Here is a 20,237-nt window from a genome sequence, read left to right as displayed (position 1 = left end):
CTATGATTAGAAAACATAAGAAATGGTGCTAAAAAATGAAGGAGTGAAAGGCGCTTCTGTATCAACCTTAACTGCCAAACTGAAGACGTCAGGCAATCTAAGATGGAGCACACATGCTCATGGGAGGAGCACAAAAGAATCTACTGGCTGCATCTTAGATTTACTTTTTATTTCACCTTCTTTACACAATTCTCGTATAAGGTATTATAAGGTACATAACAGATTAGAAGTATATAATTTATAAGGAAATAGATGCCAGGTCAGGTACTCAACACCTGAATTACTGTTAAGATGTGCAATCAAGAAAGAGTGGAAACCACTGTTCTAAAGAATGGACTGATTAGGGTTACGATTCTGTCACATTAGAGTTAAGCAGTCACATTTTTCTGTTACTCTGTGATAATTCTGTACTTAATGAAGCAGCTCAGATACTTTACAGAAAGAATTATTATTACCAAGAGCAAACCTTTATAGTTAAAAAAAGTTTTCACGTATGCTATCTCACGGAATGGCCACTGCCACTTAGTATTATTACTAGTTGACCTAATGTATCCAGTACCAGTTTCTTGAAAGCATTCACAAACACTAGTTGTATTTATTATTATTATAAATAAACATTAGCTGTAAGGACGCCTGGGTGGCTCAGTCAGTTAAGCATCCGACTCTTGATTTTGGCTTAGGTCATGATCTCATGGTTCGTGAGATCGAGCACCCTGCTGTCAGTGCAGAACCTGGTTGGGATTCTCTCTCCTCCTCTCTCTGCCCCTCCCCCACTTACACCCTCTCTCTTTCCACCTTCTCTCTACCCCTCTCCCGCTGGCATGCACACATCTCTTGCACACATCTCTCTGAGCTCTCTCTCTCAAAACAAATAAACATTAAGAATAAATAAAAATTAGCTGTGAAGTTAATGAGAGGAGAAAACATTTTAAAGACTTCAAGGTTAATTTAAGTAAATTGAAGCACTAATATGTTTCAGAGGAGTTAATCCTCCACAAAAAAAAAAAGTATAGAAACCACTCAACAAGAATTACAGGAAAGGACAGTGACTCTGTCTATTCCCCTGACAGCCCTTACCACCTTTATTCTTTATTTTTTACAGACAAGTTTAGGGTCTTCTCAGCATAAACAAAGAAATGCCCACTAATCATTTGACTACTAGGGAATTAATCAGCTGAAGATTAAGGGTAGATTTAATAACCGACTCTATATAGAAGTTCTGCTTTATGGAGGACAGTAACAAGATGTTTTACCAAAATTAACACAAGAGGATACGAGTTGAAGCTGGCTACTGATAAAATTACTACAGAAAAAAAATCACGAAATTTTTCTGAGAGTGAAAATTCAGAGGAAACCTTAAGGACTTGTATCAAAAGAGATTTTTGTAAACAAGATAGTTTCCTATTACATGAGATCAATTAAGTGTACCAGGGATGCCTATAAGAGATCACAAGTCTGATATCAGTTCTACAGAAGCATATATCTGTGTATGCCACTAACTAAGCTTCACTAATCTGGTAGCACCACTCTTAAGAAGTGAATGCATTACTATTTACTTTAAACTTAAAGAAGTTGGTTCCTTTCACTAAACTGAGGGGTTGATAAGGGTTTGGTTATTGGAATTAATAAACCCCAGAATGAATGGCAGCAGGTAAAATTTAGACCAGAAGTGTCAATACAGTGGAGGAAATCTCATATGACTGCCATCGTCCTGCAAGTCTGTTATTGTGTTTTAGGTTAAAGACATACTAATTTATATGACTGATTTAAGTACCAAGGCAACGGGTACATTTATATGATAAATGATGAAATGCCTAAAAGGCAATAAACTGAAAGTTAAGATTTAAAAATATAAAAAAAGATGGTCATTTTCCCCACTTGTTACAAAATGACAATTTTTTAAAGAGCTAAGGAAATCTGATGTATTATAATTCTAAGAGCCAAGAATATGAGGGCATAAATCCAGGAATAAATCACATGTTTCAAAGCTTTTGCTGTTTCAATACTCTGAACTGGTTAAGAAAGGTTTAATTCTGACATTACCATTGGAGCAGATGGTGGATTTGATGATTGTCCTTCACTGTTCCCTGCATGCTGGGTTAACCCATTAGGATTTGAAGACTGTGTAATGGGAAGCTGGGTACTGGGTGCAGGTTGCTGAGATAATTCTACTTTGTAAGTCTTATTTGATTCATCCAATCTGCTACTTCTTTCTATGGCAATCAGGTCACGAATTTTTTGCAGCTGTTCCACTGAAGCTTTTTTAGGAAAGATAAGATGTGTTTCTCCCTGGAATTTATAAAAATGGGAAAAATTTTAACTTTTGCTTTATACTGACAGTCATTCATATATAGATCTATAAAATGAAACCAATACTATAGAATACATCAGATATTTTGTTGTTGTAATAATCATTTTGTTTTTCTACCATTGTGGCACTTTTAAAAAAAACAAAGGTAACACTGCATAAATGTAAACCAGGAAATTCAGAAAATTGGTCACTTTCTTAGCATATAATGCTTAGTTTATTTGATCGATTCAAAGGCCTTTAGAAAAATATTTTCTGTTAGGAATAGTAAGTCACAAAGTCTCGTTAAGAATTACAAAAATGTACATTCCTATCTTCTCTGCAATAATATATAATACTACTATTCCCTGTGAAATTCCCTATGAAGTAACAGTAATTACTAGGGATGCAGCCATACAAAATGATCAGGGGGTCACATAAAACCAAGAAGTTATAAATCTCCTTTCTTTCTTTGAATCTCCTAAACCCAAGACTTTAAAGAATAGCTATATGATTAGCAGTCTGTATATGGGGTCCACTAATTTTTCCAAGAAGACAAAAAGCAAACCCTGATGATCAATTCAAAATTATGGACTGTTAACAGTAAATACAAAGGTGGTCCAAACAAAACAATCAACCCATAAAAATCCCATTCTTCAAGTAGTGATTCATTTAATGAATACCCACAATATAATCAGAGGGCTTTAAGATACAATAAGCATTACAACAAAGCTCACAATGTAAAATAGTCAGCAAATTACAAACAAGAAAAAAAGTGAAATGAAAATATATTCAATTAAGTTTCAAGGCACTGAGAAACAAGTGTTAAAATAGTAATTCCACCAGCTACATATATATGAGAGAAAACTATTGTTAACGTGCAGTAGTAAGACTTACAGATTGTTAGCATTTAAGTTAAGCTCCATAACTGAGAATGACCTTATTTCCCTGGTGATGGCAGACCTATCAGAATGAAGTGACCAAGACATTTCTCATTAATGACATGAAAATTAATTCCATATGAATCCCTTTTAAAAAGCCAGAAGGGGCCAGTAAGCTCTCTATATTCATTACCCATAATAGCTGTAAAAACAAAACTATCATTTATTGTGTTTATGTGTTCTAGGTGCTGTATTAATTTTGCATATATTATCTCAAGTAATTCTCACAACCACTCTGCAAGGTAGGTACTAGGTTTATCCCTACTCTTTATATGGAAATATGAAGGCTCAGAAAAGTTAAATAACCTGCCCGATGCCACAGAACAATTGTTGGAGTAAAGATTCACACTTAACAAATCTTAATTGTTATGCTATAATTGAGTCATCTTAGACTGAACAGAGACCAATAACCACAAGCTGGACTAAAAGTTGGAAGTGTTGAGCAAAAGAGAATATTTTTATAGCCGTGATAATTACATATACGATAAGCACAAATCAGATCACAATGAGTTTCCAACATCAGAAAGGAACCACCTCGCATCTCTGATGAGGTCTGGGAAGAGAGACCAACACTTAATTCAAAACCAGATATGGAGGTTTCCCATCTCCTACTGTTAGTGGAGCAGCACTGAGAAAGGTAGAAGACACCACGGACAGAGGTGGAAACACAGCATAATAGGTTTCTGGATCTATGTTCAGTTCACACCTCAGAGAGGGCCCGGATAAGACAGAGATGCTGCTCTCCTTTCCAACTTTGCAGGATCAGTCCTAAAAGAATGTATGATCACGGCCAAAGTGTACCAGAAAGTTTAATCAGCGGCACTGTATTTTCATGAAAGGACAAAATCACAGGCTTTGCACTAGATCCAGTAACATTATAAGAAATCAATGAGAATTCTAGTATTTAACAAAATCCCTATTTCTTACCATATTTTTGCTAAGACAATTCTCCCTGCCAGATGTTAAGCAAACCTGCCCCCTCCCTGCCCACTAAATGCTGGTAATATCTTCCAGTCACCAAGACAACCAACACTGCCCACCTCCTGTGGCACCTGGCGGGAACCATCCCACTCAGCAAGCCTGATGAGTCACACAGCCATGCGGATCCCGGTCTTTCTCAACCTTCTTCTCAGAATTTTCACAAAGAGCTCAGCCTCAGAGGCAAGTAGGCCCAAAAGTGCCCAGGATTTTAATATACAAAATATAAAAATTTGGGGATGGGTCTGAGAGATTCCTACTTCACTGTAAAGCCTACCAAAGTTTCTTTCTGATGGCAGAGTTCAGTTGCAGTTCCAATGGTTCCTTCTGCAACTTAGCCACACTGATAACACACAGACTTCAGATGGGCCCTGAGGTGCAATGCCCAAAGCCAATCAGAAACTTGAAGTATAAATTAGTCTGATCAAAACATGTTACTCTTTTCTGAAACTGTGGCTCTATTTGGGTCAAATACTACTGCAAGTCTCAGCTTGTAACTAGCACTCATGTGACTAATCTTTGGGTCTGCCTGAGATGGGTTTTCTAGGATGTGGGATTTTGAGTGCTAAACCCAGGATAGCCTCAGGCAAACTGGGACAGTTGGTCATCACACCCGGCACTCAAATATTTGTTGAATGAAAGACAAATATGACTCCACAGAACCTGTGACACTTCAAAAATGAAAAATTAGTACAGTTTCCAGTTGTCATTTACTAAATTTTTCTGTCATTTGACTAAAAACATCTGTATTTTCATGAACAAAATCAGCAACGTTCTCAACTCTCCCCCCTACACTTTTAAATTCTTTATGTTCAGATGTCTGTGAGTAACTACAAGCAGATACCACAATTTATACTTCCGGCCTGACCTCTCCTTTCGAGTTACAGACTCATACATCCACTTGCCTACTTGCTATGTTTAACAGTTTTATCAGTTATAATTATCCACAAGTTGGGTAGTGATTTCTCCCAGTATCTGCTACACTCCCAGATTTCGCAATCTGAATGGTACCTGCATCCACATAGATGCTCAAACCAAACCTAAAAGTAACCTACATTCCTTCCTTTCCCTTGTACCCCACATGTAGTTCATTAGCAAGTCCTGCAGATTCTGCTTCAAAAAAAATTCTGGATGCCTCCACTTTCCCCCATCTCCACTGCTATCAGTCTTTAATTCAACATGTTTACTGAGTGCCTCAATGTGCCAGCCATATTCTAGGAGCTAGCAACACAGGGAACAAAAAGACAAAAGGCTCTGCCTTCATGGAACTTATACAAATCATTACTGTTTCTCCCTTAGGTTAATAAACGCTTTCTAACTGGTCCTTCCTGCTTCACCCCTTGCCCTCATCCCAGAAGATCCAGAACATTCCCTTTACAACAGCTAGAATAACCTTCTAAATATCCTTCCCTGCCTAAAACCTTCCTATGGTTTCCCGTTTCATTTAGAATGAAATCCAAGTCTTTACCACAGTCCTCAAAACCCCATGCCCTGGATTTCTGCCTGTCTGTGCAGCTTTCTGTGCCAAAGCTACTCCTGCTGGAAGTGCTTTGGACATGTGAATCGTCTGAAGTACTTGGACTTGAGGGCTTCAGGTACCTGAAATACTTCTTTTCACTTAGGTCCCAGCTCAAATGTTCTCTCCCTAGAGGCCTTCACCGACCACGCATCTGTACCTAGCTGCCTGCCTCTACAGCTGCTTTGAATCGTATCACCATGCCTTATTTTCTTCTTTGCACTCATCTTTGTGTTCATGTCTACTATTTGTCTAACCTATTAGAATCCAAGCTCCACATGAGATGGGATCTATTTCTGTAGTTCACTATTATACCCTTCAGAGCCTGGAACAGAATCTGGGGAGAAAAGCAGAGAGGCAGAAAGGAAACGACCTCTTACGGCAACTCAGCATATCACTAGAACAATTTCTACAGCCTTGCCAATTCAGCCTCTGTGGACTACCGAGTATCCATAAGCTGGTTCTACTTCTTTCAATATTCCATGAACTAGAAATGGCTAAGCATATACACAGACAGAAAATTCACGGTATTGATAACTACTTTCACTGTGGCATAGAATTGAACTATGCCACAAGATTCTGGAGGATGAAAACACCAAACGTTTACTTTGACCTAAAAACAAAAAAAACATACTGAGATTCTTCTCTTCTGTCACAGAACACATTCCTTACAAGTGGCAATTAACTCAGCTTTTCTGTGTCTACTCTTCTCATTTCTTAATGGAGACAGGTGGTTAGACCCTATTCGTATTCATGTGTGCTCACAAAGCAGGTTTTTGTCAAAAGTCTAAAGTGACCCACAATGGAGTCTCTAGGTTGTATATCTGACCTACCTGTTCTAAAGGATTAAGACTTGTAAGAATATTCTCTGTGGGAGAGTTGTTATATTGTGATTTTAAAGCATATTTACTGTGACTTTCAAATGTCTAATAGGTGAAGAAATAACTAGCTGCACAGATTTCCAAACTGATCAATTAATTAAAAAAATATTATCTTATTTAGGTAATTATCCATCAACACTACAACAAATTCTTTGTACATGAATTGGGGAAAAGAAACCCTTCAACATACTCACCTCTTCAAAGCCCATTTCAAATAAACATTCAACGGCTCCTCTGACAGGTAAGAGTCTAGTAGAAAAAGCTGTGTTTCCGATCCGGATAGATCTATATTTTTCATCATTAGGGTTTCTGATTTAAATAAAAAAAATTTGATTATATATAACAATTTATACTTTCCACAGTGTTTTTGCACTCCTTTTCACATTTTATATTGGCTATATTGCTACAAGGTAGCACAGATCCCAGCTTTACAGAAAGAGGAAGAACAGTCTGGAAAAACAGCCTGATTTTGAGATTCATACATTCAATATACATTTACTACCACCCTACTGTTTAATTTCAGTTGATAATATTAATGCTTCCATAACAGACATCCATGTGACTCTATAATTCTGTGCTATTAAGGCTACATACTTTTATGAGTTTTTAGGGTGCTAAGAAAAAAAAATCCACATAAGCTCCAGACATGGGGCAGAAGGTTTTGCCTATTTTGTTCTGATGGACCTCAATCATCAAGAATGGTACTTGATGCATAGACGGTGGTTAGTAAATACTTGTGAAATGAATGAATGAAAGAAACTAAAAAGCTGCATAAAAACTGATCACAGTTCCTGAAAGATTTTACTTCTGAAAAATATAAACCCAGGTACACCTTGATTTTCTTTCTTCCCTAGACCGGTGATTGTTTTTACTCTATGTTCTGCTTCAGCTCAAGATATATTTTAGTCACAGCCAATTTTTTTTTTTTTTTACGGTGATTAAGATTTTGAATAGCATGCATGGGATAAGACCAGCATATGAAAAGCTTTGAGATTTTTTTTTTTTAATTTTTTTTAACGTTTTATTTATTCTTGAGACAGAGAGAGACAGAGCACGAACGGGGGAGGGGCAGAGAGAGAGGGAGACACAGAATCGGAAGCAGGCTCCAGGCTCCGAGCCATCAGCCCAGAGCCCGACGCGGGGCTCGAACTCACGGACCGCGAGATCGTGACCTGGCTGAAGTCGGACGCTTAACCGACTGAGCCACCCAGGCGCCCCAAAGCTTTGAGATTTTTAATAACGCTGATAAATCGGAAATGCTGTTTTTAAAAAATCAGAAAAAAAAAAAACAAGGTTAAGATAATCACAGTATTATACTCAAGACCATCAGAACATAATTTAGGATAAGTAGATTTCATATCTGACACAAACTCCCTTCCAATGGTAGTAGCTTCCATTACTATTTTAAGAAGGATTCTGAGGCTGTGTCAGGGGTCTATGGGAAGGAGTGCTGAGGCCATCTGCCTGGGCTATTGAATGGGGATGGCAGACAAATGCTGGCAACTATTAACAACTCATTAACCATTTGTGTCCTAATTTAATTGCGGAAGTTTTAACATATTTCACATTTGTTTTCCATTGAGCAACTCTCTGTTGCCCAAATGTTATAAATACATGAATCTTTTTAAAACTTTTCCTTAAGTTCCAAAATTATACAAGTTTATTACAGAATATTCAGGGACAAAGCTCTGAAATAGTGTTATTCAAAATGTCCATGGACTGGAGCCAATCTACAAACTCCTTGCTATTCATTCATGAGAATGTGTAGAAATTGAGAATACTCAGCAATTATTATAACAATTTGATGTGCCATGAAATTTTTATTGTTATTTTACAAAAGGTATAGGTCCACCAAAGACTGGAAATTAAAAACAAAAACACTTGTTCTTCACCACAGGTCATTTGAGCATCACAGGTGGTTGAAAAAACACAAAGAAAAAAATGTATGTTCTGCTCTTTTACTCTGTGTGTTAAATGAGAGCTTCTCACCCTTGGCATTATTGACATTGGAGGTCTTTGCTGTAGGGGGCTGCCCTGCACACGGCGAGATATTTAGCATCCCTGGCTTTTATGCCACACTAGATCCTAAGTGTGCCTCCCTTTCTTACTACTTAAAACAAAAAACATTAAACCATACAATAACCCTACATTTACCAAGGCTAGTTACAGATAAATGTAGCATCGTTTCATGATATTCAACACGTTTCACAGGGTTATAAACATATCACTACCATCAGTATGACAGAACCTACTGGTGCAAAACTTCTTGAGGTTGTTTTGTTTGTTTTACGTATTTTTCCCCAATAGCTTCCAGATTTTTACATGATCAAAGTCTTTCACTGGCCTTAATTTTCTAGTTTTCCCTCCCTCTTTTACCACTGTTTAAAAAATTCTTATAAAACACTCATTAGTTGATCTGATACATGTTTCAAAATAACTGTTGATATGGCTTTTCTATTATAGTCTATTTCCCATCTTTTTACATCTATGGGCCTCACATACCATTTATGTATTTTTCTCACTGAAAACATAATGCAAACAAAAACAAAAAAACCCAACAGTAATGTCCAGTTACCCAAATTCTATCTATCTCTTTTAAAATATGTTGAGCACACCAGCCATAATCTTGAACATAAAATGGTGCCAAAAGTTCATCCTGAAGCCCTCAAAGACTTAGAGAACTTGGCCACAAAGCCATTAGGCCTCAAATCCATAAGATCCCACTTCCTGTCCTTGGAAAAGTACCACAAAAACACTTTCTAAATCTCTAGTTTTACAGCCTCTCACCCCAGTGTATCCACCATCGTTGAACTCATTACTACTCTCCTTATCTTGCAGTGTCTAAATTACCCCTAAGGATCACCTTTATTTTTGCTTCATCTTCTTCTTCTGTTAATTCCTCTGCAGACTTTTCTCAATATTTTTTGCTATAATTCTTCAATGTGTTTTTTCTGCCTCTGCTGACTCTTAACTATTTCTGCAACTGGTAATATTTATCTTGCTTATTAGCAATAATTGTTCACATTCACTTGAGGTGTTTGTTTAGTTGTTTGCTGGATAGTATTGAACGAATGAATAGGGTCTTGAAAGGGCAACAAAATTTCCTGCACCTCACTCACTATCACTTTGAACACATTTTAGTATCTTCCTAGTTGTCTTACCCCCAGGTATCTACAAAATTGTTTAATCTGTAGAATGTTAATTATTAGTCTTTACTTTTACAATTGAATGGTAGAAAAAAGTCATGCTTTTCACCTTGAAAGTCAGTATCTACCATATATTTAGGATCTTAAGGCATGTTAAACAGTAAGCTTCCCACTGAGGTCACAGACTCAGGAAAAAAAAAAAAACTTAAATGTTTCTATTTCAGAATTTCAGAAACGCTGAGAATAAACATAGCTGACCATTCACTAGCCCTCTTTCTCTTTAGAATGCATAATCCCAGAAAGGGTTTACAGAAATGGAAACTTAATACATGAGAGATCCTATAATCTTGTATTTTTATTACTAATTACAAAAATTGGTTTGTAGGCCATTTAAAAAATATTTCTTTTGTAAATAGTCCTTTTCAAAATAGTTCTTTACAAAATAGTCCTTTTGTAAATCAAAATAATTGAGATACATGTAAATTTTTCTTTAAAAAAAATTTTTTTTAATGTTTATTTTTGAGAGAGAGAGCACGCACGTGCACAAGTGGGAAAGAGCAGAGAGAGAGAGGGGGAGACACAGAATCCGAAGCAGGCTCCAGGCTCTGAGCTGTCAGCAAAAGCCCGATGAGGGGCTCGAACTCACAAACTGTGAGATCATGACCTGAGCTGAAGTCGAATGCTTAACCCACTGAGCCACAGGTGCCCCATATGTGTATATTTTTCAAAAACATCTAACTGCCTTTAGAACCAGCTGGGAACCATCTCTGGCTGTCTACCATTGTACGTAGCTGACAATAAGGGAAACATACACATAACCTAGCTTGTTCAGAGTGAAAGGTTGAATAATGGTAACAATAGGTAACATATGTGCCTTTATTTCTGTTTTGCAAGAATCTCATAATGCAGGCATTTTTTCTTTCCTCTTAAAAATGAGGAAACTGAAAAAAAAATGAAGAAACTTAAGTCCAGAGACTGTACATAAATTGACTATAGCCACACTCTTAGGAAATGGTTGACTGGGGTTTAAAACCACTGGTTTGATTACAAAGCTTACATACTCTTCACCATACAATACACCAACAAACTCACCACTCCTCAATTAACCCTCTTTCGATTTCTCCAGTTGTCAGTAGTAACCTAGATTAGAAATCTGAAGTTATTTGGGTTATTTTGTCTCTTCCCATTTCCAGTTCTACTCCTTGCATTCAGTCATCAAGAACTACCAATCCCTGCCTCCAACAGTTCTCTTCTCTCCGCATTTATGTTTATGATTACTGTAATAGGCTCCCAAATGAAATCCATGCCTTGTGTCTTCTTACATCATTATTCTACATTAAACTCCTTTGTTATATTTCTCTTTGACTCTAGAACGTATGATCACTTTCTCTTGTCTCCTATGTCAAATATATGTTCTCTGCCATTCCATCAACCTGTCCCATCTTACCAAACCTCTGTTCTCAAACTCTTCCACACTAGGTCCCCCTGCTATCTCCAGACACAAACATGTAACTCCTTGAACACTGTTTTGCAATTGTTCTCTGGATTTTACACTGTGGCTGTTTCCCATACTTGTGCCTTTCTCCTAAACATATTTATTTATTTTCTTGGAAAGAAGAAACCACTTTCCATTCTTGGCCCTCCCCAATCATAGGCAGTTTAATTTGTAACCAATAACCGTGTGCAGTTTGCAAAAGAAATTAGTAGAACATCAAACATATTTTTTAAGGAATAAATGGAGCAAATTATCCAAGGAATAATTCCACACATGTGGAATGCTAGTCAAAATATTTTAGAGTTTGAAAAACAGGTATTATTGAGTACATCTCATCTTTATCTAGGAGTCAGTGAACTGAAAAAAAAAAGTAAAAGGTTCAAACCCATGGCATATTGTGCGTGCAAATTAGCTTATATTTTATTCTGTAGTTTCATTAACTATGACTCTTAGTTGGGGAATAGGTTAACATCACCTGAAGCAGAAATCTGAAATGTAACCAAAACCATAATCTTCACTTGAGTGTAGTGACAAGTGCTGCTGTTTATAAAAAATCAAACAAAAAACCACAAAAAAACCCCAGCTATTAATGAAAGTCTCATTTCAGCACTCATTTCATAAAATACTACGTCAAACACTGAGGTAGGAATAAGATATATTAAGACAACATCCCTGACACAGTCCCTTATCTTTAACACTAATGGATTTCCCCAAACAGCAAAAGGAACAGAAAACTTTGGTTTTCTCTACTCTCAAATAAGTGAGATTAGCAGATCTGTAACAGAATGTAGTTAGAGTAACCTACATTAGAAATCTCTGAAGAAGAGATCAGGGACTTAGAAGTGGAAGAAAGAATGTTTTTTTAACTTCCTGAAGCGTAAAGGAGTTTTAATTCAAAGAAAATGAGAGCAGGGATTACTACTATTACAAGCATACCTCAGAGACATTATAGGTTTGGATCTAGAACAATGTAGTAAAGTGAAAATTGCAGTAAACCAAATCAAATGAATTTTTAAAATTTCCCACTGCATATAAAAGTTATGCTTATATGTACTCCATTAAAAGTGTAATAGCATTATGCTTTAAAAAATGTACATACCTTAATTAAACAATACTTTATTGCTAAAAAATGCTATCATATGAACTTTCAGTAAGTTGTAATCTTTTTGCTGGTGGAGGGTTTGCCTCGATGTTGATGGATGCTAAGTATTGGTGGGGCTGCAGCAATTTCTTAAAACAAGACAATAAAGTTTACCACATCAATTGACTCTTCCTTTTATGAATAATTTCTCTGTACCATGTGATGCTGTTTGATGAAACATCTTTCAAAACTGGAGTCAATCCCCTCAAACCCTGACACTGTTTTATCAGCAAAGTTTGTTATATTCTAAATTCTTTGTTGTTATTGCAACAATCTTCACAGCATCTGCACTAGGAGGCTCCATCTCAAGAAACCAATTCCTTTGCTCATCCATAAAAAAGCAACTCCTCATCCATGAAAGTTTCCTTTTTAAAATGTATTTATTTATTTATTTTGAGAGAAAGAGAGAGAAAGAGTAGGGCAGGGGCAGAGAGAAGGAGAGAATCCCAAGCAGGTTCTGCACTATCTGTGCAGAGCCTGATGTAGGGCTCCATCTCACGAACCCCGAGATCATAACCTGAACTAATCAAGAGTCAGACGCTTAACCATCTGAGCCACCAGGCACCCCATTCATCCGTGAAAAGTTTTATCATGAGATTGCAGCTATATCTTCAGGCTCCACTTCTAATTCTAGTTCTTTTGCTATTTCCTCCACTGAGGTCAGGAATCCCTCAAAGTTACCCATGAGGGTTGAAATCAACTTCTGCCAAACTCCTATTAATGTTGACCTTTTGCCTGCCTACAATGAAATCACAAATGTTAATGGCATCTTGAATGGTGAATCCTTTTCAGGTTTTCAACTTTGCCCAGATCCATCAGAGAAATAATTATCTATGGCAGCTATGGCTTTACAAGATGTAGCTGTTAAAATAAAAAGATTTGAAAGTCAAAATGACTCCTTGATCCATGGGGCTGCAGAAGAGATGTGTTAGCAGGCATGAAAACATTATGTCATTGTACATTTCTATCAGAGCTCTTAGGTGACCAGGTGCATTGTCAATGAGCAATAATATTTTGAAAGGAATCTTTTTTTCTGACGTCTCAACAGTGGCCTTAAAATATTCAATAAATCACATAGTAAAGAGACATGCTCTCATCCAGGCTTTGTTTTTCCATTTAGAATTTTCAGAATGGTTAATCAGCATTGGCTTCAATTTAAAATCACCAGCTGTGTTAGCCCCTAACAAGAGAGAGTCAACTTGTCCTTTGAAGCCAGAAATTGACTTCTCCTCTCTGGCTATGAAGTCCTAGATGGCATCTTCTTCCAATAGAAAGCTGCTTTGTCTCTGTTGAAAAATCTGTTGTTTAGTGTAGCCATCTTCATGAATTATATTAGCTAGTTCTGGGTAACTTTCTGCAACTTCTCATCATCATTTGCTGCTTCACCTTGCACTTTTGTGTTATGGAAACAGCTTCTTTCCTTTAACCTCATGAACCAACCTCTGCTAGCTTAAAACTTTTCTTCTTCAACTTCATCACCTCTCTCAGTCTTCACAGAACTGAAGATTTAAGACCTTGCTCTGGATTAGGCTTTGGTTTTTAAGGGAATGTTGTGGCTGGCTTGATCTTCTTTCTAGACCACTAAAAGTTTCTCTATTAGCAGCAAAAAGGCTGTTTTTCTTTCTCATCATTTGTGTGTTCACTCGAATGGCACTTTTAATCTCCTTCAAGAACACTTCCTTTACATTTGCAACTTGGCTTTTTGGTACAATAGGCCTAGCTTTTGGCTTATCTTGGAATTTGACACAGCCTCTTCACTAAGCTGAATCACTTGTAGCTTTTGATTTAAAGCGAGAGATGCGTGCCCCTGCCTTTCACTTGAACACTTAGGCCATTACAGGGTTATTAACTGGCCTAATTTCAATTATTATTGTGTCTCAGGAAACAGGGAAACCTAGGAAAGGAGAGGGGACAGGAGGCTCAATGGGTGGAGCAGTCAGAACACATACATTTATAGATTAAGTTTCCCATCTTATGTAGGTGCAGTTGGTGCACCCCCCAAAATTACAATAGTAACATCAAAGATAACTGATCACACGATAAAGAAGATATGGTGTGTATACACACACACACACACACACACACACACACACACACACACAATGGGAATATTACTCAGACAAAAAAAAGAATGAGATCTTGACATCTGTGACTTGGATCTAAAAAAAGCAAAACAAATAAAGAAAAAAACAGAAACAAACACAGAGAGGGGGATGGGCAAAATAAGTGAAGGGGAGTGGGAGATATAGGCTTCCGGTTATGGAATAAATAAGTCATGGCAGCAGGGGACATCTGGCTGGCTCAGTCAGTAGAGCATGTGAATCTTGATCTCAGGCTCATGAGTTCAAGCCCCACACTGAGCATAGAGTTCACCAAAAAAAAAAAAAAAAAGGTAAAAAAGTCACAGGGATAAAAGGAACATAACAGGAACTATAGTTCATGGCTATATTAATATAGCTTTATAATAGTTTTGTATGACGATAGATGGTAGCTACACTTGTGAGCATAGCATAATGTACAGACTCGGGGAATCACTATGTTGTAATACTGAAATTACCGTGACATTGTGTTAACTATATTTCAATTATATAAAAGAGCTCAGGGGCTCCTGGGTGACTCTGTTCCTTAAGCATCCAACTCTCTGTTTCGGCCCAGGTCTCATGATCTCACAGTTCATGAGTATGAGCCCCGTGTTGGGCTCCGCTCTGATAATGTGGAGCCTGCTAGGGATTCTCATTCTCTCTCTCTCTCTCTGCCCCTCCCTTGCTTGATCTCTGTCTCAAAATAAATAAATTAAAAAAATTAAAGAACTCATTGATCACAGATCACCATAACAAATAATGAAAAAGTCTGAAATACTACAATTACCAAAATGTGACACAGAGGTACAAAGTGAGCAAATGCTGTTCGAAAAATGTCACCGACAGGTTTGTTCAACACCATAAAATTTGAATTTTGTAAAAATTTGTAAAATTGAATTGAATTTGTAAAAAACACAATATTTGCAAAGCACAATAAAATGAAGCGCAATAAAACAAGGTATGCCTGCACTTAAACTAACAAGGGTAGTTTTTCATACCATCTCCAATTATCAGTTCCAAACCTCTAATTCCCTTTAAAAAAAAATTTTTTTTTAGATTTATTTACTTTTGAGAGTCAGAGACAGACAGGGCACAAGTAGGGGAGGGGCAGAGAGAGAATGAGACACAGAATCCGAGCAGGCTCCAGGTTCTGAGCTGTCAGCACAAAGCCCGACGCGGGGCTCGGACTCACAAACCGTGAGATCACGACCTGAGCTGAAGTCAGACGCTCAACCAACTGGGCCACCCAGGCGCCCCTCTAATTCTCTTTTTAGATAAAGCTTTTCAAGATCAGAAACATAAGCCATAGTAAAAACTGTAATATGAACTGGCAGCATGCCAAGCTGCCTCTACGAGTTTGATAAATATTCACAATGGTGATTATACCAAGTTATTATTTGCATGCAGAGGTTTTCCTTCCTCAAAACATCTTGATCTTAGCATTCTGGGTTTCACTAGATTAAAAGCAGAAGTGAATCCTATTACAAGGCCACTTCCCTTTTCTGAATAATGGGGTTTAAATAGTTTGATGGCTTTCCAGGTTGGAGGTCCCAGCTGCTAAAATCCGGAGGACTCAGTTTATGAGTTCATTCATGCACAGTCCACTGGCATCTTTGTGCTTTGAAGAGCTGTTAGACCTCACAGGGTAGAGGTGAGCTGAAGAAGGTGTCACAGAGGAGAAAGGCAGTCCCCCACATAGGTCACAATTGTGTAGCTGTGTACATTGCCCATGCTGTATCCCTTATAGCATTTGGCAAATAATAAAGGCTCATTTTTCCTTCAATTTACTTTTAAAATCCTTACTGTTACCTATATAAACAATATATTGCCATGAACAACGAACTGCCACGGGTTGAAACACTACACTTGTAACTAAGGTCTCTAAAATTGGGTCATATCAAATCTATAACCATGAAACTAAGAAGCATTTCCTTTCAGCCTTCACACCAATAAACCCGCCACTCAGCAGACCATGTGCACCAGGGGGTGGGGTGGGAGACAGAGCCTAGACAGTAATCGTGGTGACCTGATAAATGAGGTATCACCACTCAAGTATCTGCCACCTAGAACTCCTTTAACCTCGCTTCTATCTCCCTCCCCCACACATCACATTCTCAAGACACTACACGAATTGATCTAAGGACTGATAATGAAAAGGATTCAAAATGAGGAATCAAACTTGCCTCCCAATTCCCCAAATCTGTAAGGTCCCTTTAGGATCTATCTACAAGTGTACTTTTGCTCACAGGAGAATGAAACAAATTACTCTCAGCCACGGTAATCTTCACTCATTCTTATTTAAAAGGTCATGTTGAAAACTACACTACAGGTATTAATATAAAAACTGTAACTTTAAAGTAACACGGTTAATATGTCAGTCGACAAAACTGGACAGGAAAAGACCATAAAGAAATGTAAAAACCCCACTACTTCAGTTAGCATGATGCTTTAACATTAAAATATTCACAAAACGTTGGGGGGAGGGGGATTTTGTCGGAGACTAACTTCTCATAAGCCTGTGGCAATTTAAGGCACTACGGTAAGACCCACGCAGCGGGAATGAGACGCTGTCATCTGCGCTGACACCAAGACAGTTAAACAACTCGATCGGAGGCAAGTGTTTCCGGCACGCCTTCTCACCTCCCTCCGCCCTGGGCTTTCCCCACCACCTCCAGTTCACCCTGGAGCACCCCGCCATCAGGTGCCAAGTCACAAGTGCAAAAGAAACTTACTCTTCTCTGGACAGAGGGGCCTGGCCAAGTCTCCAGGCCCTTGGCCAGCGGGCTCCGACACGGATTCGGAACCAGGCTCAGGCCCCGCTCCTTCCTGGCCTCGCCGCCCTTCGGGGCCCTGGCGGGGCGCCCCCAAACCTGCGCCAAGCAGGTGCCCCTCACCGCCCGCCCAGGCACCCCGTCCCACCACGCAGCCCCGCACCTGAGGATGTTGTCTGCGTAGGTGAGCAACAGCTTGGAGGCCTCCAGAAAGGTCTCTGGCGTGTTCTGGCACAGCTCGGCCACAGCCGGGGACGCAGAGCCCGAAGAGCTGCCCAACGCGGCTGCCGCCATGCTTGAGCGCCCGCGGCCGTCGCCGCCCCTCGCGCGCCGCGTCCCGCACTGAGCAGGCGCCACAGCGCGCGGCCTCCTCTGCGGCTGGCCAGGAAGGGCGGGGCGCTGGGCCGGGAGGTGGGGGGCGGGGGGGGGGGCGTTCTGGGAAGGTCGAGGGTTTGGACCTGGAGGGACGGGGGCGTCGTTGCTAGGCCCTGGGGGTCCAATCAGAAACTAGGGGCGGGGTGCTTGGTCGTCCGGGCACGGGCGCTTCGGCGGCGAGGAGGGCCCAGGAAGCGGGTGTTGGCCTGTGCTGGCCGATGGGTCGCAAAATCCCAGGTCCTTCGGCGTCCCAGAGTGGGTTTCGATTGAGCCACGAAGGTGGGTAACCCCCACGTACGTCTAACCACGCCTTTTACCCCCAAACAAAACAATCTTACCGCTTCCTCCTCGTAGACGGCCAGGCATTCCTAAATACGTGTGAATGAAAGACCTCAAGGAAGGAGCAACAAATGTTCCAAACCTAATGGGTGGCTATAAACTCTGCTGGGTTTCTGGTATATAGATTCTTTTTAGAATTAGATGAGTGATTGAAAATCCTTTTTCATAAGTACCAGCTCAAATAGTATGATGTTGCTCTAAAGAAGTTTTTAAACCACAGGTTCAACATAGTGAGTTGTGGGCTCAATTTACCGTGTATATTTACCAGTATAAAACATATATACAATAACGACAAAAAGGAATAGAGTAAAATGGGGGGGGCAATAAAAAATAGTCATCTCATATAGTGTGGGTAGGTATTGTGAGTTTGTTTTGAAGTTAGATCATGTGATTAATTTCCTTTATTCCTTTTAGAAGATAGTCCTAACTTATTTAATCCGTTCTTGGCCTCACCATGGCCTTGAAAGTGTACTTTTACCAACGGCTTCCTTCTTTGCAGACAAACATTTCCAAACCTCAACAAATATTTATCTTGACCTTATGCTTTTAAGGTAAATTATTTGCATAAGTAGTTTCTTTAAATGTTCTTGATGCTTTATCTTCTATTTGCTTTTTACATTTGAAGTTTTCTTTCAGTACTTCTGAGCAAGACCTTGAGTGATGCTGTCTGCTTCAATTACCATTCATCTGCCAGATACATGGGGAAAGTTTTAAATAAATATGTAGGTTTTTGGACCAGCTTCCAGGACTAGTGTGTTTAACTGATAGTATGTTCCTAGCTGCTGTAACTAAAATTTTCAGTGACTTAACACAAGAGAAATTTCTTTCTTGCTCACAGAACAGTTTAGTAAAGCAGGTATCTTTAGTCAATGGGCAGCTTTCCTCCGTGTAATAATTTGGACTCTCAGGCTCCTTCCATCCTGTAGAATAGCAGTCAACAAACATTTTTTGTAAAGGGCCAGACTATAAATGCTTAAGGCTCTGTGGCTTTAGGGTCTCTTAGGGTCCCTGTTTCAACTCTACTTCTGTCTTTGTACTTGTAGTAGTTCTATTGACAATTCTCTAAAATAAATGGGCATGCCTGTGTTCCCATGAAACTCTGTTTACAAAAACAGCCTGCTGGATTGGGCCTGTAGTTTGCTATTCCTGCCATAGAGCCTCAGAGACTTCTGTATTTAGTTGGTGTTTGGGCAAAAAAGAAGACATACCTGCTTCTTAACCACATGGGCCCCAAAGGATACTAAAACCTTGGTTTGCAAGCATAATTTTTTCCAGAAACATGCTTGGAATCCAAAGCACTTGTATATCAAAGCAAATTTCCCCATATGAAATAATGGAAATTCAGATGATTTGTTCCACAACCTAAAAATAGTCTGTAATGTAATATAAAATAATAAAGACAATAGAAAATATAAAGAAAAATAAACAAATTAATCTGCACTTACCTTTGAAAACCTTCATGGCTTCATGGTGAGGGAGACAAGAGATGGGAGGGTTATTATGTAGGACAACTTTCACTGTCACTAATGAAATCATGCTATCTATTGGCTCAATGGAATCTTTTTCTTTTCATGTAACTTTAACAAGAAATCTTTCCAATGATACTTGCTTTTGCCTCCTTATGAGGATTTCACGGAAATGTGACATTGCATTGTCATTAAACAGATTCATCGCTCACACTGCTACAGCCTTATTTGGGTGGTGCTTTCCTACAGAATTTTGCAGTTTCCTACATTTTACACATCTCCCTAATCTCATTTGAAGTAAGGGATTCCTCTGCCTTTTTCTCCTCCTCCTCTGCAGATAAGATCGCCTCCATAACCTCTTGCTGTTGCTTGTGATACAGATCCATCAGTTGATCGGTGGTCATCATGGTTTGAGACTGAGTGTGGGAGACGATCACCCACAATCCCACAGAGAGAGACAGAACGATTGGCTCAGTTGTCATCATGTGACTTTCAGTGTTACGTAGTACTCCTATTGCATACTTGTAAGACATCACTCGTTTATAAAGTAAAAATTTGTTAGAGATGTTTCCTCATCTTGTGGAACACTCGCAGAACAAGTTACTCATCATCTAAGGTTTTACTGGTATAGCATTTTCTCTACCATATAATTGAGAAAAGGAAGCCCCATCTAGATAAAAGAGGGAAGGCTGGGAAATTTAGTTCCTAGCTGGACATGCCCACAATTCTAAAGGATAAAAGGTGCAGGGAGGGGGGCCTGGAGTTATAACTAGCTGTCTCTACCACAAACTATAGTCACCTTAATCTGAGGTGTTTTTTT

General features: G+C 38.9%; 1 protein-coding gene across 4 annotated transcripts in view; it reads right to left on the bottom strand.

The window, feature by feature from the left end:
• The window catches only part of NGLY1 (N-glycanase 1), a 63,620-nt gene extending 46,048 nt beyond the window's left edge, over positions 1–17,572 (bottom strand). Inside the window, exons 1-3 of one of the 4 annotated variants that reach the window (XM_047099015.1) lie at positions 17,401–17,572; positions 6,798–6,912; positions 2,044–2,289 (exon numbers count right to left, since the gene is read on the bottom strand). In XM_047099015.1, the coding sequence (XP_046954971.1) occupies positions 2,044–2,289; positions 6,798–6,912; positions 17,401–17,531 (492 nt within the window). In that variant the 5' untranslated portion in view covers positions 17,532–17,572. The remainder of the gene's footprint in view (positions 1–2,043; positions 2,290–6,797; positions 6,913–17,400) is intronic. The other 3 variants (XM_047099012.1, XM_047099011.1, XM_047099014.1) reach the window with 3 other exon arrangements.
• Positions 17,573–20,237: the final 2,665 nt, after the last annotated feature.

The sequence above is a fragment of the Lynx rufus genome, unplaced genomic scaffold, assembly GCF_022079265.1.
Source record: "Lynx rufus isolate CCGP_SWC_20201006 ecotype Redwood Valley unplaced genomic scaffold, mLynRuf1.p SCAF_5, whole genome shotgun sequence".
In the NCBI taxonomy this organism is placed as follows: domain Eukaryota; kingdom Metazoa; phylum Chordata; class Mammalia; order Carnivora; family Felidae; genus Lynx; species Lynx rufus.
Note: the sequence above shows the minus strand (reverse complement) of the source record. Positions and strands in the feature narration are given on the sequence as shown.